This window comes from Perca fluviatilis, chromosome 10 (genome assembly GCF_010015445.1).
Source record: "Perca fluviatilis chromosome 10, GENO_Pfluv_1.0, whole genome shotgun sequence".
Taxonomy (NCBI): Eukaryota; Metazoa; Chordata; class Actinopteri; order Perciformes; family Percidae; genus Perca; species Perca fluviatilis.
The window spans coordinates 39,068,083-39,092,415 of NC_053121.1; the positions used below are offsets into that span (position 1 = coordinate 39,068,083).

Below are 24,333 nucleotides of genomic sequence, written 5' to 3' on the forward strand. Positions count from 1 at the left end.
CACTCTGCGGTCCAGCTCACCCCAAACCATCTTGATTGGGTTTAGGTCCGGTGACTGTGGAGGCCAGGTCATCTGGCGCAGCACTCCATCACTCTCCTTCTTGGTCAAATAGCCCTTACACAGCCTGGAGGTGTGTTTGGGATCATTGTCCTGTTGAAAAATAAATGATGGTCCAACTAAACGCAAACCGGATGGGATGGCATGTCACTGCAGGATGCTGTGGTAGCCATGCTGGTTCAGTATGCTTTAAATTTTGAATAAATCCCCAACAGTGTCACCAGCAAAGCACCCCCACACCATCACACCTCCTCCTCCATGCTTCACGGGGGGAACCAGGCATGAAAGCCCCCCCACACCATCACACCTCCTCCTCCATGCTTCACGGTGGGAACCAGGCATGTAGAATCCATCAGTTTACCTTTTCTGCGTCGCACAAAGACACGGCAGTTGGAACCAAAGATCTCAAATTTGGACTCATTAGACCAAAGCACAGATTTCCACTGGTCTAATGTCCATTCCTTGTGTTTCTTGGACCGAACAAATCTCTTCTGCATGTTGCCTCTCCTTAGCAGTGGTTTCCTAGCAGCTACTTGACCATGAAGGCCTGATTCGCGCAGTCTCCTCTTAACAGTTGTTCTAGAGATGTGTCTGCTGCTAGAACTCTGTATGGCATTCATCTGGTCTCTAATCTGAGCTGCTGTTAACTTGCGATTTCTGAGGCTGGTGACTCGGATGAACTTATCCTCAGCAGCAGAGGTGACTCTTTGGTATACCATTCCTGGTGCGGTCCTCATGTGAGCCAGTTTCTTTGTAGCGCTTGATGGTTTTTGCGACTGCACTTGGGGACACATTCAAAGTTTTCGCAATTTTCCGGACTGACTGACCTTCATTTGTTAACATAATGATGGCCACTCGTTTCTCTTTACTTAGCTGATTGGTTCTTGCCATAATATGAATTCTAACAGTTGTCCAATAGGGCTGTCGGCTGTGTATCAACCTGACTTCTGCACAACACAACTGATGGTCCCAGCCCCATTAATAAGGGAAAAAATTCCACTTATTAACCCTGACAATGCACACCTGTGAAGTGAAAACCATTTCAGGTGACTACCTCATGAAGCTCATTGAGAGAACACCAAGTGTTTGCAGCCCTATCAAAAAGCAAAGGGTGGCTACTTTGAGGAATCTAAACTATAAGACATGTTTTCAGTTATTTCACACTTTTTTGTTAAGTACATAATTCCATATATGTTCATTCATAGTTTTGATGCCTTCAGTGAGAATCTACAATGTAAATAAGGAAACGCATTGAATGAGAAGGTGTGTCCAAACTTTTGGCCTGTACTGTACCTTAGGAAAAAAGAACAAGATGGTAAGCTTAAAAACATGGAGTGGCCAGCACTGTCACCAGACTTAAGGCGAGACACTCTGTTTTTAACTAACAGATATCACCATGAAACTTTACCAGTTGATTAATCACATGAATAGGAGAAAAATATGTATTGCAAGTTTTCTGTAATTTGTAATTATATGTAATTAAATATGCGCTAATTTGCATATACGTGACGAATCTGACCATTGAAAAAAAACTAGGTTCAAAATTATTTTTGCATTTTGTTGATATACTCAATGAAAAGACTTAACCAAAGGGGATTATGCATATCTCCTTTTGTTACCCAGTAAATCAGAAAATACTGCCAATAGCCTTAAAAAAATTATTTCCGCCCTATTTTAGGCATAAAATGTCACATAAATCAGGCCAAGAATTACATATCAACAAATCCCTCTGGACAAACCTTCACAATATAGTTAGGAATACGACTGTAAAGTTTGGTGTATATACAGTGCCTTGCGAAAGTATTCGGCCCCCTTGAACTTTTCGACCTTTTGCCACATTTCAGGCCTCAAACATAAAGATATAAAACTGTAATTTTTTGTGAAGAATCAACAACAAGTGGGACACAATCATGAAGTGGAACGAAATTCATTGGCTATTTCAAACTTTTTTAACAAATAAAAAACTGAAAAAGTGGGCGTGCAAAATTATTCAGCCCCCTTAAGTTAATACTTTGTAGCGCCACCTTTTGCTGCGATTACAGCTGTAAGTCGCTTGGGGTATGTCTCTATCAGTTTTGCACATCGAGAGACTGACATTTTTGCCCATTCCTCCTTGCAAAACAGCTCGAGCTCAGTGAGGTTGGATGGAGAGCGTTTGTGAACAGCAGTTTTCAGTTCTTTCCGTCATAGTGGATTCAGGTCTGGACTTTGACTTGGCCATTCTAACACCTGGATATGTTTATTTGTGAACCATTCCATTGTAGATTTTGCTTTATGTTTTGGATCATTGTCTTGTTGGAAGACAAATCTCCGTCCGAGTCTCAGGTCTTTTGCAGACTCCATCAGGTTTTCTTCCAAAATGGTCCTGTATTTGGCTCCATCCATCTTCCCATCAATTTTAACCATCTTCCCTGTCCCTGCTGAAGAAAAGCAGGCCCAAACCATGATGCTGCCACCACCATGTTTGACGTGGGGATGGTGTGTTCAGGGTGATGATGTAATGTTGCTTTTACGCCAAACATAACGTTTTGCATTGTTGGCCAAACGTTCGATTTTGGTTTCATCTGACCACAGCACCTTCTTCCACATGTTTGGTGTGTCTCCCAGGTGGCTTTTGGCCAAACTTTAAACGACACTTTTTATGGATATCTTTAAGAAATGGCTTTCTTCTCGCCACTCTTCCATAAAGGCCAGATTTGTGCAGTATACGACTGATTGTTGTCCTATGGACAGAGTCTCCCAGCTCAGCTGTAGATCTCTGCAGTTCATCCAGAGTGATCATGGGCCTCTTGGCTGCATCTCTGATCAGTCTTCTCATTGTATGAGCTGAAAGTTTAGAGGGACGGCCGGGTTCGTAGATTTGTAGTGGTCTGATACTCCTTCCATTTCAATATTATCACTTGCACAGTGCTCCTTGGGATGTTTAAAGCTTGGGAAATCTTTTTGTATCCAAATCCAGCTTTAAACTTCTCCACAAACAGTATCTCGGACCTGCGGCGCGTGGTTCCTTGTTCTTCATGATGCGCTCTGCCTTTACACGGACCTCTGAGACTATCACAGAGCAGGTGCATTTATACGGAGACTTGATTACACACAGCTGGATTCTATTTATCATCATTAGTCATTTAGGTCAACATTGGATCATTCAGAGATCCTCACTGAACTTCTGGAGAGAGTTTGCTGCACTGAAAGTAAAGGGGCGTGAATAATTTTACCCACCACTTTTTCCAGCTTTTTATTTGTTAAAAAAGTTTGAAATAACCAATGAATTTCGTTCCACTTCATAATTGGGACCCACTTGTTGTTGATTCTTCACAAAAAATTACAGTTTTATATCTTTATGTTTGAGGCCTGAAATGTGGCAAAAGGTCGAAAAGTTCAAGGGGGCCGAATACTTTCGCAAGGCACTGTAGGTGCTACAGAAGTGAAAAAACGTCACGCCGAGTGTGAGAAAAAACTCATTTTGAGAAAACGGCCTTTAAAGATTTTTATGCCGAAATTCCACTAATTTCTATTGAAAGCCATGAATTACAGACAACATATACTTTAGGTCCAAGTAAAATCCATGTATCACACTGTTTAACATCCAAAACTCATTATTGCTTCATCCATCACTGATCATAACATATCAACGTGGCCTTCAACTGAAGACCATTACATCACAAACTTCAAACTGGCACAACACAACCATTACACAGCCTAGTTCACCCAAGTTAGTTTACAGTCTCCATATCCATGCCAGTACCATATGTAGGGCCCTCCTCCATCTCTGCTGGTGTCTTTTCACTTTTTTGGCTGTGCTTACACTTTTAAGGCTCCACTCTTGAGGGACTTATTGTAATTGTTGGGGATTGTAAATTATAGAGTGTGGTCTAGACCTACTCTATCTGTAAAGTGTCTCGAGATAACCTGTGTTATGATTTGATACTATAAATAAATTTGAATTGAATTGAACTTTGCACTGGTGGAATGGACACTATTGGCTTTTGAGATCCTAACCATGTTGTCATCATTCATTGCATTGATAGTCTGTGCTCTGAAGCCACAATTTCTCCATCACAGCCAGCATGGCAGAGGCACTCTCATTGAATGTAGAAATAGCAATACAGGCTACAGCCTCAACTCTGCTTTTCCCCACAAAGACTGTTTTTGGACACTGGGCCCATATGACCAAGTTGGGGCATGCGTTGGCATTCTGAGTGCCTCCATGCTGCACTGTCACTGGCCATCCGGTGATACACAGGGATGAGCTTCTTATGAATCATTCAAAATACCGATATTTAGAACATTGGAGAAAGCAATCAAAGTAGACAAAATTGTTATTTGACAGATTATCTTCATACTGTCAGAGATACGAAGAAGAGACGGATCCTGACTAAACTCAGGCTCAGTGACCACCAACTGGGTCAGACGGAGGTGCACTTCCTCCTCCACTGTGAAAAACTATCTTCAATAAGAGATTTACACCTTGGAAAAATAGCCCAAAGTTACCACCAGAAAAGAAGCTGGTAGTTCTCCTAGGAGAGGGGACAGCAGCTCCACTGACAGCTAAATATGGATCTGCCTGCCACAACCTGAGGGACTCACAACCACTTTAGGATCCCAAAATTACAGATTTGTTTAGTATTTTATAGTAATTATAATAGAATAGTATATATGTGACACATACATATTTAATATATGACATGTAGGCTATGAATTTATGTAAACTGCTGAGAGAAAGAGAGAACGACTGATTACCTCCGCTGTCTGAAAACTCCTGTTTTCTGAATGACAGTTTAAACATCGACGTACTACGTGAAGGCATTTCATCCTCTGCTGTCTTAGTGTGTAATCCCCTGCTGGGTCTTCTTGCTGATAACAACTGTTTTCGTCTTCTCTGAGGTGATTTTCGACCGTTTTCGACGCATTTCTTTCGACATTCTGAACTACCGCGGAAATGTCAGAGCGTATCACGTAATGATTCTAAGCGAATCACGTTGTCAGAAATTGGCATCAGCCAATGAGATTGCGCATTTAGAGTTAAATCCCCCCTTTTACTTTCACAATTGGTTGCTGATGAAAAGGAAAAGACCATATTTGGATCCAACAGCATTGTACAGGAGAGAGAGAGCTTTCCAACGGTATATGTGATGACAGGGTGCAGACAGCGATCGCGGAGCAGCGCGATGATTTAGAACGCCAACCTTTGTTGAATTTAGGAGAAATCTACCGACGCAAACAAAGTGTAGTAAAATAAAGACCTAAATGTGTATTTTTGACTTTTTTTCACCACAATTCTGAAAGAAGACATGTTATTAAAAACAAATAGCCCAAAATCTCAAAATTGACCAGTGATGTTTTTGCCTGCCGTGTCTCGACTTAAACCCCATTGAGCTGGTTTGGGATGAACTGGACAGAAAACTCAAAGCAAAGCAACCTACAAGTGCCACACATTTATGGGAACATCTGCAACAGAGTTGGGAAGAACTTTCTGAACAATATTTGATTTCCATTGTAGAAAGAATGCCACGAGTGTGTTCAGCTGTTATATCTTTTTTTTTTTTTATTTATTTTTGTTAATTTCTGTGGGTCACCATAATCCGGTTCCGGGAAATACATCAAACAAGGCAAAACAACAAATAAAAAAATAAATAAATAAATCAATAAAGACAGATTTCAAAATGTCATCAAAAACAGTTTCGTCAAAATTTCATCTCTATTTTTTATATAGTATACTTCCCTCAATTCTTATTGATTTTATCGACCCACCCCGACCCAGATCACACCCACCCGGATCACACACACACACACACACACATATATATATATATATACACACACACACACACACACACACACACACACACACACACACACACACAAACACACGTAAAATCAATTAACAGGGTTCTAAAGACAGGTTCTAGAGGGCATCATAAATTTGTCTCCATTGGCTATCAAATTGTTTCTTTTTATTTTTGTCCTCTGACATTGATCTTTCAATACTCAGATAATACTTCATTAGGGCCTTCCAATTCTCTATTGAAGGTGCTTCCTTATTTTTCCAGTTTTGCAAGATCAATTTTTTAAAGATAAGAGAGGAAAAAAGTATTTGCCAACTAGTTGGATATCTTATTCCCTCTATATCCTGAAAAATACATATTTTTGGTGAGAATATCATTTCTCTATTAGTATACTTAGATAACCAAATCTCTATACCCTCCCAAGTCTTCTTTATACCTTTGCAGTACCAAAAGGCATCCATAAGGGAGTCACCATATGAATTACATTTTAGACATATATCTGATGATGTAGCCTATTATCAAACTTGTTTATTTTATCTCTAGTGTAATCTATTCTTGTCATTATCTTAAACTGTATTAGACGCAGATTTTCGTTAGTAGTTAATTTGTACGTTAGTGACAAACTTTCTTTCCATTTTCCTTTAACGTCAACCCCTAGGTCTTCTGTCCATTTATTATATATACTTTGTAATAATGTATCACTATTTTCCATGCTTATCAGTAAATTGTACATAGAGCCGATCAGCCTCCTTTTTTTGTTTCAGGGCTGATATTCTTTTCCAAGTCAAAATTACAGATAATCCAGTTTTTCAGTTGTATATACCTAAATAATTCTGTATCTTTTAGATTATATTTGCTTTTTAATTCACCGAAAGGTGCAACAATGTCATGGTTTATGACATCTGACAACTGCTTTATTCCACCTTTTATCCATGTTTGCCAGTAAAGTTTCGTACTCCATATATTTATTGAGGGATTGCTCCAAATAGGTATAGTCTGGGAAGCCCTATTTCTTGATGAAGAATTTTTTTTATTTTATTCCAGGCCTTTAATGTACTATTAATAACAAAATTTGTTGATTTGATGTTGCCCTTAGAAAAAAGCGCCAACCGTAAACTGTTGCACTGTAATTGATTGTTTTCTCTATCTATCCATGGATCTTCGTTTGTTTTATTTATTATGCGATCAATATAAAATGACTGAGCTGCTACGTGATACAACTCTAAGTTAGGGAGATTTAAACCCCCTTCTGCCTTTGAGTGATACAAAAGTTTCCTTTTCAATCTACATGCTTTATTTGACCAAATGAATGAAGAAATTATTGAGGTTACCTCCTTAAAAAGGTTTTAGGAGGCGTTATAGGAATACTTCGGTAAGAATTTCGGTAGCCACATCATCTTAAAGAGGTTTACTCTTCCTATTAAATTAATCTTCAAGTCTTGCCACTGCCTAACATCCTTCTTAAAGTCTTTCACAAGTGGAAGAAAGCTATCCTTATAGAACTGGGTCTTATCATGGCTAATATAAGTTCCAAGGTATTTTATATTTTTTTTCTGTATTCGAAATTGTGTGAGATTCTCCAAGTCCTTTTTGCAAGAGTCTATTGCCAACAGCTCCGTTTTTGCAATTTTCATTTTGTAACCTGAGATCCTTGAAAAGGTTGTAATAATTTCCATAACATGTGGAAATGAGGTGACCGCATTACTTAAGTAAAGTAATTGATCATCTGCGAATAGGCTCAATTTAAACTGTTTTTTTCCAATCTCAATACCTCCTATCTCTTTTGTCTCTCTAATTTTTTGATTTTTTGAGGTTCAATTGCTAATGCAAACAATGATGGTGAGAGAAGGCATCCTTGGGCAGTTCCTCTAGTTAATAAGAAAGGTTTTGATAGAATTCCGTTTGTATATACATATGCTTTAGGAGACTTATACAGGGTTCTAATCATATTCATAAAATTTAATGGAAAATTGTATACCTCTAAAACTTTAAACAAGTAGGACCATTCCATTTCTTTTTTAACTTAAATTGTTCATTTATTCTATTCTTTCATTTCAGAGTACAATAAGACATTGAACTGCATGAATAAAAATTAAAAATGGAAAAATTGGGGTGTTCTAACACTTTTAACCAGTAGTGTATGCCAATGAGTTTAACGGCGGTGCTAGCTTGTGCCCACATCGGGCGGAACTTCATCATAAAGCTAGCTATACCAAACCCCTCCCATTTAGAGTGAAGATTTGATTGGTCAATTTGACTGTCATATGAAATATCTCTTCCTCTGTAGATGTATAGCTGGACCACCAATCACAGAGCTGAAAGCATAACATATTCTTCCTAGCAACAGCAGAGGCAGCAAAAGGTGGACAATTCATTTAACCCTTTACATTCCAACACAAACTGACCAGGCAGCTTTGAAGGGTAGATTTCCTCAAAAACACTTTTTAGATGTTTGTTGTCAAATAATACATTGACAAAATATAATTGATGAATTTTTAAATTTGATTTTTTTTTTGGAATATGAACAAGTTGTTGTAAAGGTGCATATGCTTACATATTTTAACATGTTAGCATATATAAGCACGTGTTAGCATGGATTGGAATGTTAGCATATGTAAACATCTTGGCATATGTAAGTATGTTTGCTTGTGTATCGCTCCACCATTGCATCTAACTCTCTGTCTGTTTCTATAGAAACGGAGAGGAAGAGGGGGACTCGGACATCACAGCTGTCAGCACTGTGGAAAGTCCTTCACAACATCTGGAAATTTAAAGAATCATCAGAGAATTCACACTGGAGAGAGACCATACAGCTGTGAACAATGTGGGGCAGCTTTCAAACAGTTAGGTGCGCTCAAACGTCATCAACTCAGTCACACTGGAGAGAAGCCGTTCCGGTGTGAACAATGTGGGAAAGGTTTTTCTCAGCGTGATACCCTTAAAGCCCACCAACTCAGTCACACTGGAGATAAACCGTACAGCTGTGAACAATGCGGGGCGGCATTCACATGGTTAAGTAAGCTCAAAACTCATCAACTCATCCACACTGGAGATAAACCCCACAGCTGTGAACAATGCGAGGCAGCATTCACACAGTTAGGTGCGCTCAAACGTCATCAACTCATTCACACTGGAAGGAAGCCGTTCCGGTGTGAACTATGTGGGAAAACCTTTTCTCGTGGTGATACCCTTAAAGACCACCAACGCATTCACACTGGAGATAAACCGTACAGCTGTGAACAATGCGGGGCAGCTTTCACCAGTCAAAGTTCCCTAAAGTCTCACCAACACGTTCACACTGGAGAGAAGCCATTCGGGTGTGAACAATGTGGGAAAACATTTTCTATGAGTAGTCACCTTAAAGTCCACCAACGCGTTCACACTGGAGATAAACCGTACAGCTGTGAACAATGCGGGGCAGCTTTCTCACGGTCATCTCACCTAAAGACCCACCAACATGTTCACACTGGTGAGAAGCCGTTCTGGTGTGAACAATGTGGGAAAATGTTTTCCCAGAGTGATAGCCTTAAAGTCCACCAACGCATTCACACTGGAGATAAACCGTACAGCTGTGACCTATGCACAGCAGCTTTCACACGGTTATCTAGCTTAAACTCCCACCGACGCATTCACACTGGAGAGAAGCCGTTCTGGTGTGAACAATGTGGGAAAACTTTTTCTCAGAGTTCTCACCTTAAAGTCCATCAACTCAGTCACACTGGAGAGAAGCCGTTCCGGTGTGAGCAATGTGGGAAAGCCTTTTCTGTGTCTAGTTACCTTAAAGCCCACCAACGCATTCACACTGCCTCCTCTTGAACCTTTTCTAAAGCCAAGCTGTTGATAGAGTGGAGAGAGGGAACAAATAGCGTGAGTCAAGAAGCTGTTTGTGGTTTTGTTGTTACCTTTATTTAACCAGGAAGAGACTCATTGAGATAAAAAATCTCTTTTTCAAGAGTGTCCTGGCCAAGACAGGCAGCAGTACAACCACACATACATACAAACACAAAATACATAAAAACACTAATTCAATTTTATTTATAGTATCAAATCATAACAAGAGTTATTCCCTCAAGAGCAAGTTTCACACTAGAAACATGAAACAACTGAAACAGCTAATCCCTCAGAGTCAACCAGAATCCTAAACACCTCAGGGAAAACATCTGCAGCCAGATGTGGCTGCCTCCAAGTCAATCAACATCCTTTTCGGGAGGAAAGCTTTTTTGCACACCTCTTTTGTCAGGCAGGTGCGTAGGATATGATCAAAAGTAGCAGATCAAAAATGTTTGACAAAATCCCGCACACTGACCATTACGCAAGCAATAATTTATTTAGAAGAAAAATACAACGTTTCGGTCTCAGACCTTCATCAGGTCAATTCCTCTTAAAAGTGACCAATGAGACCAGCTCAGTAAGTTTCATGGATTTCTGTAACTTGTTCCATGTAGAACCAGAAGGAAAAGATCCTGGGAACAAAGATTGTAAGGAGACCTAAAATAGCCTTGTGTATGAATATATGCCAGTGTTGAAGTCTCCGTGTTGATAAAGAAGGCCATCCAACACGTTCATACATTTCACAATGGTGAGTGAGGGCTTTAAAAACCAGTGATGAACCTCAGAGATCCATGGTAAACAGTGTCCAGTGCATGTACACTTTGAGACAAAGCATGCATGTATAAAACATCACCAAAGTCAAGTACAGACATAAAAGTGGCAGCAACCAGCCTCTTTCTAGATTTGAACGAAAGGCAGGATTTGATTCTGAAATAAAACTGTAGTTTAAGTTTTAATCTTTTTGCTAGCTGCTGAATATGAAGGGTAAAAGAAAGTAATTCATCAATTAAAATACCAGTATATCTGTACTTAGAAACACATTCAATCTTAGTACCCTGGGAAGTGAGGATAGAAGGCAGATTTGATTTAGATTTCGAATTTGAAAAAAGCATGACTTTATGCATGGAGGTCTAGGCACTCTCCGTTGACTTGCGAGCTGGAAAAAACTAATTTTGGTCGGGCCAATCACATCATGTGTAGAGTCAGTGGGCGGGGCTTATGGCTGCTGCTGGGAACAGCGGTGCTTTTCTGGAACTCTTGGAGTTCAGCTTTTCTTTGAGGAAAGAATAAAAAACGGTACAGAAATCATTCATAAAAAGGAAGATGTGTTCGGAGTTTTGCCAACCGGATACGGCAAAAGTTTAATCAGTCTAGCTTTGCTACCTTCTTCGTTGCTCTGCCTGGTTGGAGCGCTATCCTATTGGTGCAGAGGGAATTTGCAAGACAACCGTTTATCCCGCCCCTCGGATTGAGCTCCGTCAATGGTGAGTTCCCAGACCCAACATCTGGATGTGGGTCTGGCTTGTCAGGCTACTATACTATGACTTTGTATAACCTTTTGAAATACTATACTATGATTTTTTTAATCACTTTTTTGACATCCTATATGACTTAATGACTTTTTTTGACATATTATACTATGACTTTTGATTTGTTTTCAAAATACTATATTATTACTTTTTATTACTATTTTCAACATACTATACTATGAGTTTTGTGGTGTATGTAGTATCGATGGTGTAATGCTGTGTGGAGAGGAATCCGCTGACACTGTCCTTGATTATAACAGTTTATTTACATCAAAGAATTCAGCATCAATTTACAAGCTCTGAAGAGCCCGGAGAGGACCTCACCCAGATTCTCAAAAATGGTCACTCTGAGGTTCTGCTGTTAACACATGGTATATATGTCATAAACTTTGTGTAACATAAGGTGGGGTTGGAAGTAATAATTGACCAATGGCTATCATCCTTTTGGAACCAAGCCAACAAGGACATCCCTATTTCTAGGGGCCCCATTAATAACGCTTTCCAGATGTTTCTGGAGAAGTTATATAGAGACTGGTCAGATACTTCACTTTTTTATTACTTTTTTTTAACATACTATAGTATGACTTTTAATGATCTTTTCAACATACTGAGTTTTTATGGCTATTTTCGACAAATTATAATATGACTTAATGATTTTTTTCGACATACTATACTATTGATAGGTTGATTATTAAGTTTGTATGCTTTCAAAGATATCTTGTACAGTGTATTCCATAAGGTTATTATGTGACCCTCACATGCCAACTGATGACTGACTGTTGATGTGGGGGGGTCCTGTGTGGTGAGAGTTATGGTAATATCTGGGTATGACACCATGACAGGATCGGGAGGCCATGAGAACTAATATTCTCCAGGTGTAATTATTATGTTTCATGTGAAGGAGAGCTGAATAACAATTTATGTAATCTTCACCTGTGACCTTCGGAGGGGGCCTACCCGACAGCAGAGACCACCTAATTGGGGGATCCTAAGTTTTTATGGTGATGTGATTGACAGCTGGTTCTCCAGATGTGAGGCCTAAACTGTATAAAGGACTGTGTTCACGTAGTGTTCAGTGAGAAGCTGATCTATGAGTGTGTATGTTTATATATCTGAATAAAGCTGCATCTAATCTGAAGACATCTGAATCTGTCATCTGTGAAGTCTCCTCAATCCATTTCCAGATATCAACTATGACTTTTTTTGGCATACTATACTATGACTTGTTATGGTTTTTTTGGACATACTATTCTATGGATTTTTATGACTTTTTTGACATACTATAATTTGACTTTTTTTGGCATACTATACTATGACTTTTCAAGATTTTTTCGACGTACTATACTATGACTTTCTATGATTTTTTTTTTTACATACTATAATATGAAACCTTATAGCTGTTAATGTGTATCTCACAGTAGTAACCTTAAAGTCCTCCAACGTATTCACACTGCATCCTCTTGAACATTTTCCAGACCAGAGCTGTGTCCTCCTGTCTCCTCCTCCTGCCCCACTTGTACTATTTTCATTTTGCAAAGCAGTTGTTGTTTAATTAGGGGTCCAACATGGCTCTCAGTACCAGCGGTGTTTGGAACCCTACTGTAAAGGGCCGTCCACACACACAACAATCCCCAGTAACAGATGGCAAAGTTGTTAATAGTTGAAAAGTTTAGACCTGGGGGTTCCAAACTGCTGTACCACATCCTCAAAGGATTTCAATATACTGCTGAGATCCAGATCCCCCAGTGTAACTATTCCCTTTTCCAGCCAGTCCCTCCAGAAGGGGGAGATCTACCAATACATGACTTTGGATTATGCCAGATACTTGATGAGGCATTTAGATATTGATCCAGTTCAAAAATCCGGGCCACCTTGGTCCAAACTACTTTTAAGTTACCAACATCCAAGCGTTCTTTAAATGAAGCTGAATTACTTACTGTAGTTCAAGACCTACTTTTTCAAACTCCTCCTGGGTTTTTTAGCCCAATCCGCCTGAAACATCTTCAGCCTTTAACAAAAATAAGTTTTTTTCTAATACTGTATCTGAAGTCTCTTTTATATAGACCTTAGTGGTCCCCTAATACTGTATCTGAAGTCTCTTTTATATAGACCTTAGTGGTCCCCTAATACTGTATCTGAAGTCTCTTTTATATAGACCTTAGTGGTCCCCTAATACTGTATCTGAAGTCTCTTTTATATAGACCTTAGTGGTCCCCTAATACTGTATCTGAAGTCTCTTTCCTGAAATTCAGCCTTGGTGCAGAATTACAGCCACTAGAGCCAGTCCCATAATGAGCTTTCCTTAGGATGTGCCTTTTCTGTGTCTGTAGCTATTGAGGAGGAGGAGGAGAGAGGGGGGTGGGGGGTTGCCTTGACCTACTGCCACTTTGCTCGTTTGAAAGCCATGATGTCTCTCTCTCATATGTTTTGTGTGTTTTTCACATTCACACAATAAACATGTGTGTGTGTCTCTGTTTCTCAGGTACATGATAGTGAAATGCAAGGACAAAGAGACCCAGCAGAGAGACCCCAAGACCCACCGCCAGAATCCTTCTTGCTATTCAGTCCTAACCTGGACCACCCTCCCTGCAGAGTGCGCTGTGCAAAGTTGCCAAATGTACTTTGTCCTCACTGTAATGTGCAGTTCCAAAGAATGATGGAAGAAAAGGATGGTGATAAGTAGGGTTGGGCATCGTTTAGATTTTAACGATTCTGATTCCAATTCCGATTCTTCCTTCTGATTCCGGTTCTTAGCGATTCTCGATTCCGATTCTTTGAGGGTGGAGTTGAAACGGGTCACATGGTTATTTCACAAATAAGAGGAAAGTTTTATTTTGATTCAAAGGTGGGTTACAGTTTGACGGGGCTTTTTCAATGTAAAATAAAGCCACACTAGAGCACCACTTACTGTGCTCCATGGCTGCAACACAACAAGCGCCTGGTTGCTACGGAAACCCAAACTTGCACATGTTAAATTTGGAACCCATGATCAGATTAGAAACCAAATCCTCCAAACGATTCCAAACGATGGAATTCCAATGGAATCAAAACAGCTGTTTCATTCGTCCCGACCAGGCAGTAAACCCCATGTATTCTAAGTAATTGCACACAAATCTTTGTTTATACTATATTTTATACAGGTGAGACATGGAAAAGTGGTTTTAGAAAGATATAAATATATTTGGGGCTATCAGGTAGGGGGTCGAGTTTTGCCATGTTATCCTATGGAGACTGACGGTCTGTGGGTCATGAAGGGCACTTATTTAGATGTGCGGTGGCCTTAACCACATCAGAACAGAGTGAAATAACATTTTGTACTATAGAAACATTATATAATTGGAAACATGTATTATTCTAGCTATATAAATGGCATAGTGCATGGTATTTCCATAACTGCGAGATACACGCTTCACGATGACGGCAATGAGTGGTTAACAGACATTCACCAAGACGTACAGCCCTGTATCGAGTATCGACTTTGCTTCTGAGTACAAGATGGCGCCTGTGTTTGGTTTGGCCGCTGCTGCATCACATCTGTGTCAACTTTCCATGTCTGTACTCGTCTTATTTGTTGTCATATCAGCCCTATCGTCTAACGATTGCATCTCTGCTACTCGGACTTATGATCGACGGTCGTTATTGGACATCAGAGTGTCTATGGAAGGACTCTTTGATAGCTGGGAAAGTTTCCGACAAACCTTTCCACCCCCCCTCGTGTGTCCTCCCTCCTCACCTGAGTACCGGCTCCTGTTTACATCCAGGAGCCCCGGTCCGATAGAAGAGACCGCGAGGAGACGGGGCTGTAGAGCTGGAGCTCAGGTCAAGACCAGGCGATCTTTCTGGACGGGGTTCTCTGGCCTTGTCGCGGAGAACGGTCCGGTGGTTGCGGCGGTTTCCCTCCAGGAAGCTGGTGGAATTAGGCCTACTCCCCAGCCGCAGTACCCACGGATGTTTCTGCCCGTTGGACGGGTGCCTCTTCTGTCCCAGCGATGCGCTGGTGGGAACGTGGACCTGCCCAGACTGCCGATACAGATTGTTGCTGTGCTGTCTGACCAGAGACTGACCGCTCGCCGCAGCTGGAGATCACGTGACCGCGTCGGCTGTTTACGGTCCGTTCCATTACAATCAGCTGTTGAGGATGCCGGTCTGCCATCATCATTACGGCTTGCCTTGCTCAATGCTCGTTCCATTTCTAATAAAACTTTTATTCTCAACGAGCTTTTTACTAGTGAGAATATGGATTTTATGTTCCTTACAGAAACGTGGCAAAGGGAAAATTAGTTTGTTCATTTAAATGAGCTCTGTCCTGTTAGCTGCTCTGTTACTGGGATGCCCCGCATGGCACGCCGTGGAGGTGGGCTTGCTGCTGTGCATCGTGACAGATTCATATGTAGAGCCATAAACTTTGAAAGTTTTTCCTCTTTTGAATCACAGATGCTCAAAGTAGGTTCTTTTAACACTTTTTATAGTGTGTTGATCTATCGCCCTCCCGGCCCGGCAAACATCTTTCTTACTGATTTGACTGACTTCCTATCGTCTATCATCAAACTGGAAAAGGTCTTAATTATTGGAGACTTTAACCTGCATATTGATGATTCTACATGTAACACAGCTGCTGATCTACTTTCTATCACAGACTCTTTTAATTTTACTCAACACGTTACTGGACCTACACACATTAAGGGTCACACCCTGGACCTTGTCTTCTCTCTTGGTGTAGATATAGCAAATGCACGTGTGGAAGATGTTCTTGTGAGTGATCATAGTTGTGTGTTTTTTGAGATTAACTTTCCTCTTGATCCTCCGCCCCTGAGAATTAGGGCCCAAAGGCGGATTATGAATCATGATGCTGCTGAGAAGTTCTCTGCCTTGTTCGACCCATGTTCTCTGATGGGATGCAGTGATGCAGATGTTTTTATCCAGTCTTTTAATACTCAGTGTTTAACAATTTTAGATAAAATAGCACCTGTTAAATCAAGCATTATCCCTCATAAAAAATCCTGTCCTTGGATTGATGAAACAATCCAAAGTTTTAGGAGAGATTGTAGAAAAGTTGAACGTCTCTGGAAAACTACTAAACTTGTGGTTCATAGGATTCACCTTAAGGATCTAAGGGTTACTTTAAACGAGATGCTGAGAAAGGCCAGAACTTGTTTCTTTTCTCAGCTTATATCCTCAAATAAGCATAACCCCAGAATTTTATTTGACACCATTAATGCTTTAGTGTCTCCTTCTGGCCCACAAGCAAGTGTGTCTTCTAAATCGGACTGTGATGAATTCCTCCACTTCTTTGTGAATAAGATCAGAGATGTTAGGACCAACATCTTACCATCACTTCCTCAGAACTCTGCATGTGACTTGTCTCCCGCTCATTTTTGGTCCACTTTTAAACCTGTGACACTGAATGACATCATTTCTCTGCTACAGACTTTGAAACCCTCATCTTGTCCTATGGATGTTGTCCCTACTGCGCTATTTGTACAAGCTTTTGACTCCATTGGCCCCTGCATTGTTGAGATGCTAAATACCTCACTTTTAACTGGTGTCGTTCCTAGTTTTTTTAAACATGCTGTTGTTAAGCCTGTACTTAAAAAGCCCACGTTGGATCCACTTCAACCTAAGAACTACAGGCCAATATCAAAACTACCTTTCATGTCAAAAATTTTAGAAAAAGTTGTAGCAGAGCAACTCACCCTTTTCTTAGAGAAGCACGAGCTGTTTGATAAATTCCAGTCTGGTTTCCGTAAAAGGCATTCTACGAAACGAAAGCACTTCTAAAATCTCTAGTGATATTATGATGTCAGCTGATTCAAAGGATTTTACAGTTTTGGTCCTATTGGACCTTTCTTCTGCGTTTGACACTATAGATCATACCATTATGATAAATAGACTTCGTGATCTGGTTGGGATGTCTGGATCAGTTTTAAAATGGTTCTCATCCTACCTTTCTGGTAGACGTTTTAGTGTTCATGTTAATCAGATATTGTCTGAAACTGCAGAGTTGTCGTGTGGGATACCTCAGGGGTCTGTCTTGGGACCTATTCTGTTCCTCTTGTATATATTTCCTTTAGGACAGATAATTAGTCAATTTAGAGATATGGTACCATCTCTATGCGGATGATATCCAACTTTACTGTTCTTTTAAAGGAAACTGAGTTCTCCAAACTGTCATCTTTAATAAACTGTTTGTCTAGTATCAAACAGTGGTTATGTGACAACTTTCTGCTTTTGAACTCAGAAAAACAGAAACTCTAATTATTGCCCCTGAAAGTCGTATCCCTGAAAATAAAGCATCATATTGGGGACTTATGCTTGTCTGTCCAGCCGAAGTCTCAGGAGCTTAGGTGTGGTTTTTGACTCAGCTATGTCGTTGGATCACCACTCTAAATTATTAGTTAGGAACTGTTTCTTCCACCTGAGAAATATCTCTAAGTTAAGACCACTTGTCACTAAGGATGAATTAGAGATGATCATTCATGCTTTCATTTCTTCACGCTTAGATTACTGTAACAGTCTTTTTACTTGTCTGAGTAAGAATCAGCTTTATCGTCTCCAGACTGTTCAGAACTCTGCTTCAAGGCTTTTAATGCACATTAACAAAAGAGCACACATCACGCCTGTTTTAGCAGCACTTCACTGGTTACCAGTCCAGTATAGAATTCAATTTAAAATTCTTGTCATTACTTTCAGAGCCTTGCACGGTCAAGTTCCTTTCTACATCTCTGATTTGATACAGCTACATACCCCCACCCGTAGTCTGAGATCATTAGGTCAGATGCTATTAGTGGTTCCCCGCACTAATTTTAAAACTAGAGGGGATCGGTCATTCCAAGCAGTGGCTCCTAGGCTGTGGGATGACCTGCCTCTCTCGCTACGTTGTGTGGATTCTGTCGAATCTTTTAAAAAGCAGCTGAAGACTCTGCTGTTCAAGCAGGCTTTTGCTTAGTCGATGGGTTTTTTTATGGTTGTTTGTTATATTTTCTATTTGTATTTCAATGTGCTCGTATTGTGACTTCTTGTGTTGAATTGCATTTCATTGTGAAGCACTTTGTGATTTTTATCTGTGAAAGGTGCTATACAAATACATTTTACTTACTTACTTACTTACTTACTTACTTACTGTAGCAATCTATCTGAAATAACACCTATCTGATGTACCATTCATGATATGTTGCCAAATATTAAAGTTGTGGGAAGTGTACATAAACTGCTTAAACTGGATGTTTCTTTCGTCCCCCCCATGCCTGTTTCATTCATCCAGGCCAGGAGGGACGAATGAATCAAAACACACGTCAGACTACTGCTTAAATAACTCTCCAACGGTTTCAGTCAGAGCTGAAAATGCAACTGGACAGATGTAGGTTGCTAGTGACAAAATATTACCTTTCAGTTTTTTATGAAGTCTTTGTAAATCACGTTTAATTAAAAACTGTTTCATTTGTCCCGGTTCTCCCCTATATATTTTATTATAACAACATAAGTGAAAGAGAAAATTATATTTCTCAATTGCACAAATCCTTCATTAGAACATTTGAAAAACACTCTTAAGAGAATCCAGTTATTTAACTAGTGTAATTACAATTTAAGTTGCACAATCTCCACCTCCAACATTTTCAAAAGACAATGAACACAATTCTGCACAAAATATAAGTTATGACAACTTAAACAAATAGCTTGAAAGGGGTCTCGAAAGGGGTCTCGCCCAGGGTGTGATTCAATGTAGAAAATAAAACACCAAAGATATTTTGAAGTATTCCATTCATTAGCATGATAGTCTGCATTTATCTTACTGTTTAGTTAAAAAACACCCAAGGCACCAAATATATTTTTAAGTATTGTATTCATTAGCATAATAGTCTGCATTTATCTTATAGACAGACATTTTTTTTTAAGTATTTTATTCATTTGTATGATTGCCGTTACTGTTTAGTTAAAAAAAACACCCAAAACACCAAACTAGGAAGGAGACATAGCGGAACAGACTCGAGCTTTTACTTTGAAAAGGCTCCAGGCTGCAGCCATGTCAGTCTGGAACCCGGAGTGAGTCAGCAGCAGTCCCAGTGGAGAGCTGCTGGATCTCCGAGACCAGGACCAGGACCAGAACAAGAGCGGAATGGAGGAGGAGCAGCAGAAGCCGGAGCAGCGGAGCAACAAGGTCCCCAGAAGAGCAGCAGCAGGCTCGGCCTCTGATAGCAGCGGTGTTCAGGTCAGTGTTAGGACACAACAAGCACACTAAAGACACAAGATGGCCGACTCTCATGGAAACAACATGGGGGGGCTCTGTGGCCATTAGCACACATGCTTCTCTCTGGGTGAAAAGGGGCCAGAGGCGTCCAAAGAGGTTTTTAAAAGTCTCGCTGTGTTCAGCTCTCAGTCCGTTTGGAGCTTCTAACTGAATCTCTGGGCTTAGTTTAGTTTCTAGTTGATATCTGCTTTGGTTTACATTTGGGCTCCGTTTAGAGGACTCTTGTTAAGTTACTGCTGATGAAGAGCTACATTTCCTCCAGGTTTCCTCTTCAAAATAAAAGCATGAATGTAACAAAGTAACCAGGGGCTTTTATTGTGAAGGATGTAAAGGAAATTAAACCGTGGCTCTGATTTTTGAACACAGCGCTATGAAGATAGTTATGACAATGCTTGACTAATAAATACCAAAGTAGAGGACATAATGAGTATCTTTAGTAGTATTGTACGTATTGGTGACTTAGGGACGTTTGATGAAAGTAAAAATAAAGTGATTGTAAACCAGTGGCTGCCTTCTCAGGCAGCAGTGAGAGACAGATCTCCAGACAGCCAGGGATAGAAGAGCAGGCTAACAGCCAGGCTAAGATTAATCCTGGAGTCTTATGTGTTAAATCAGTTGCCGCTCTGATCCGAAATAAAGGTGTTTAACAGTTATTCCGTTGTGTTCTGATTTATTTTTATTAACATGCATTACTTGACCTGTCACAACTTTGATTTAAATCCTTCTATTGCAGTGGTTTAGATAGTTAGTTAGAAATGGTTGCCCTGGCACCAGAGATTGAGTGGGACATAGGCCTGCATAAATTGTTATAAAATGGCGATCTCGATTCATCCCTGTTCACGATTTAATTATTAAATTACTTTTTTTTTGTCCTTCAATTAATTTATTGAAAGCATTTGACATTGACATTAACATGTTTTAATTATGTAAAGGCATGTTCAAGGTGTTCAGATAGAACCTGTATCAGGGCCATATTTAGTCCAGATAGAGACTGTATCAGGGCCATATTTAGTCCAGATAGAGACTGTATCAGGGCCATATTTAGTCCAGATAGAGCCTGTATCAGGGCCATATTTAGTTCAGATAGAGCCTGTATCAGTGCCATATTTAGTCCAGATAGAGCCTGTATCAGGGCCATATTTAGTTCAGATAGAGCCTGTGTTATATGTCACTATTTCTGGTAGCCTACTGTACTTAAATGGACAGTATTTACTTTATTTTCTGTTATCCTTAAGCCTCTGTGTTTACAGGCGTGTGGTGATGTGCTCTAGGTGCCAACAAAAATCTATGTTTGGTACATGCCAACTAGTTTTGTTTTGTCTAGGGCTGGGGGTAAATGATTATTTATTAAACGATTAATTGGGCGATTATTATAACGATTATTTTTTGTTGCTCGATTAATAAAAACCATAATGTATCTCAAATAATACCAAAAATATACTTTATTAAACAACAGTTTTGCACAGAAAAAAAATCTTCGGCTTTACACAAAATAAAATAAAAAATAAATATTTTACTGTTTTCTCTTTTACAGTACCAACATAACTCTCTTGTTCAAAAAATTAAAAAGTTGTAGTGCTAAAAAAACAGTGCAGTGCACAGTATAGACATTCCTGAGAGTGTTTAACATAATATAAAATTCCTGTTTTCAGTTTTACAGTCCCAACAAAAGCTACTGCCATCTGCTTGCTACCGTTAGCTAGATCTAGCAGCTGTGCTAGGCTAACCAACGCATCTTAGCTCTCTGTGCAGTTTGTTCGTGCTATGTTAGTAGATAACGTTCACGTTGGCTAACGTTAGCTATTATAGATAGCGGTGTTCTGCAGCCATAAGCTAGCCACGATTCAAGCCAACATTAGATGATAACTAACGTTAGGTAAACACAGCTGTCTAGACGCCAGTAGCTAGCTAACGTTAACATTAGCTACTAACCTAGCACGAACAAACTGCACGGAGAGCTAAGATAGTTAGCTAGCACCACCAAAGTGCGCAGAGCTCAAGCTACACAACACACTATGCAAACATGAAATTAATTTAGCCAACGTTAGTACTACTTGTTATTGTCTCCTTAACGAGTGACAATGCTGTGCCTCTGTTTCAGATGCTCCCACGTTGCTGTTGTGCTGGTGTGGTATGCCAACTCCATTTAGCAAAGAGCACAAATAACGACACCTTTTACGTTTGGGACTACATTTGAAGTATTCCCATACCTTCGATGATTTAGGGCGAGCTGTTTTTTTTAGGACTTTTTCTTTTATTGGGGCTTTTTGCAGGGCATTCTCCAATGTTTTGGTCTCCCACGTGTGTGTGGCGAGCTGTGACGAAGCGTCGACGCAAAAATATGAAGTCGACATCATCGATGCGTCGCTACAGTCCTAGTTTTGTCATGGTTCATGTGTGCAATAAACATTACACTTTGTGAGAAAACAATTGCGGCAGAGAATCGTGATATCAATTCTAAGCTAAAAAATCGTCTGAATCGTGCAGTGGGACAATGCAGCTATATTCCCAGATGACATAATCAATAATAGTAAGATGACAAATGCATTAATTATTTCAGATGACTGATTTCATTTTCTTGTTGCTTGTCTTTCTCTAATAAAGGATAGTTTGTGTTACTCCTTAATATGTAGGCCTAATGTTTTTTCTAATTAGGTATTAGTAGCTTCTTTTGGTTTCATAACCATCTCAATTTCTGTGTCTCACGTCACTGGACCAATAACTTGGCCCATATAGTGTAGTGTACATTGATCACACAGGGAACGCCACAATGCTTCTTAATCTTTTTATTTTGGTGCTTAGCGAAAACAACATGATTAACATTGTTTTACAGTGTGTATTGAAGTCACTTACTTCTCTTTCTAGTTTCTGTATCTCCAGATCCAGTTTCCTCAGTTTTTTTTCTAAATTTCCATACCAAGGTCCAGATCCTGGACTTTTGCTGACAGCAATCTGTACATCTGCCAGCTCTGTGTTTCTTCAGATGTCCTGTGTACAGATATCTGACAGTTTGTGAATTCCAGTGTTTTCTCCATGTTGATTTTGTAGTGGCGGCCCACCATGACACAATTTCTGCCACCACGGTATCAGAAATAGGGTAGACGCACAATGTAGTCACGGTTGCCTTCTAAATGATAAATGATGATTTAGTGCATTTAAGTGTCACATGACATTGCAGAAACAATTTAATAACAATACAATAATGTCAACTTACTGTGGAATATGTATAACATAAAACTATGAAATACAACTTTAATAGTAAAGGCTATTTTGACCTTAGTTTTGTCTTCTTAAGACAAAAGGGAACAAAGGATTGTAAGAATAAAAAATAACAAAGGTGTACAATTTATAAAAATAAATGTGTATATACAAATAAATAAGAACTCCAGTAGCTGTTGCGCCTTTACAAGAGCATATGATTACAATGGCAGGGCTCAACATTAACTTTTTGAGGAACATTTACGTTTCACTTGTCCTTGCAGTAAGTCACTTGTCTGGGTAAAGATTTGTCATTTTATAATTTTTTTTTGTGTTTTGCTAATACAGAATTAGAACAATTTCACTTTCTACCCAGCAGAGGCTGATTTACAGAAGGGATCCTTTTAAAAGGTGTAGCTACTTTACAGTTGATTATTAGCTGATATATAATCTGGCGAGTTGTGGAGCTGAGGTTTAACAATAACTGAGGGACAAACGAGCAGCGGAGTAGTACCTCTACGAGGCGGAGAGCCAGCCGCTAAATGAGTTAGATTAACTTCATGCTTCATCCACACAAAGCACACTGCTATCTCCACGAGGGACAGCTTTATTCGGCTCGTTTTCTGTCTATGATGTGGCGAGGAGTTAACGGTAAGGTGGAGTTAGCAAGCTAACGTTAGCTAACTAACACCGGCTGGCTTGCTGGTTCCGCTGTGCTTTTACGCTGCATCGCTTACAGAGAATGAGCTGAACAGCTAGCGGTCCGTCCGATGTTAGCGGTCCGCTGCGTCTAACGTTAGCTGTCCGTTGACCCACTGCTGCTGGTCTCACTGGGTTAGCGGTCCACTGCCCCGGATTGTGGGAAAAAAATGTATTTGTTTCAAATCGGTAACATAGATGTAATGAGTGGCACATAATGTGAAGCCGGGTGGGAAATTGGCACCTGCCACCAGCCAATGGCGGGTAGTTTTTCAAAGTGGCGGGTGACTTTGCCTTATATACTAACCACAGTGGCGGGTGGATTGTAAAACGTTCCTTGTAACGGATTGGACAGCTTTTGTCAAACAATGCTGTTGCTAAGTAACAATGCACCATGCTTATAGGAGTTGCGTTATGTTACTGCTAATGAATCCCCAACATTTCTGGATTTTGCTGCTTCATAATAAAAACATTCAAATACCAAAATAACTGAGGACTTTTATTGTGAAGAACTTATAGGAAATGAAACCGTTCACAGCCGGGGCGGTCTGTGTACTTTTTCGTTCATTCGATTTTCATTTCATAATCAGACTTAAAAAACAAAAAACAAATGGTTATTTGATTTTCGTTTTAAAATACAACAATTGAAATCGAAATACAAGGCATTTTTTTCCTTTCATGGTCAAAAGGGGATGGGAGAAATTAAAAATATGCTGTGATTTTCATTTTCTATTTCATATAACAAAAATAAAATCACTCGGAAATAGGAATGAAAAAAGGTTTGTTTTTTCATATTCAGAGACCGGATGTTGTCATTTCCAAGGCAACAGCGCCAGCCTAGCCTACCAGTGTTGCTTTCAGCCCAGGCTAAAATTACTTTGGAAACCTGTGCTCTTGATAATGCTTGGGGGGGGGGGGATTTTATTTCATAATGCCACATGTATTTATTACCCTCTCTCCCTGCCTCCCTCTGACTCTCTGTCTCTAC

At 39.8% G+C, this 24,333-nt stretch overlaps 1 protein-coding gene across 1 annotated transcript in view; it reads left to right on the forward strand.

Annotated features, from left to right (window-relative positions):
* The window catches only part of LOC120566584 (zinc finger protein 107-like), a 61,816-nt gene that overhangs the window by 27,870 nt on the left and 9,613 nt on the right, over positions 1–24,333 (forward strand). Inside the window, exons 3-5 of the mRNA XM_039813099.1 lie at positions 8,619–9,647; positions 14,942–15,290; positions 19,249–19,409. Of these exons, the coding sequence (XP_039669033.1) occupies positions 8,619–9,647; positions 14,942–15,290; positions 19,249–19,409 (1,539 nt within the window). The remainder of the gene's footprint in view (positions 1–8,618; positions 9,648–14,941; positions 15,291–19,248; positions 19,410–24,333) is intronic.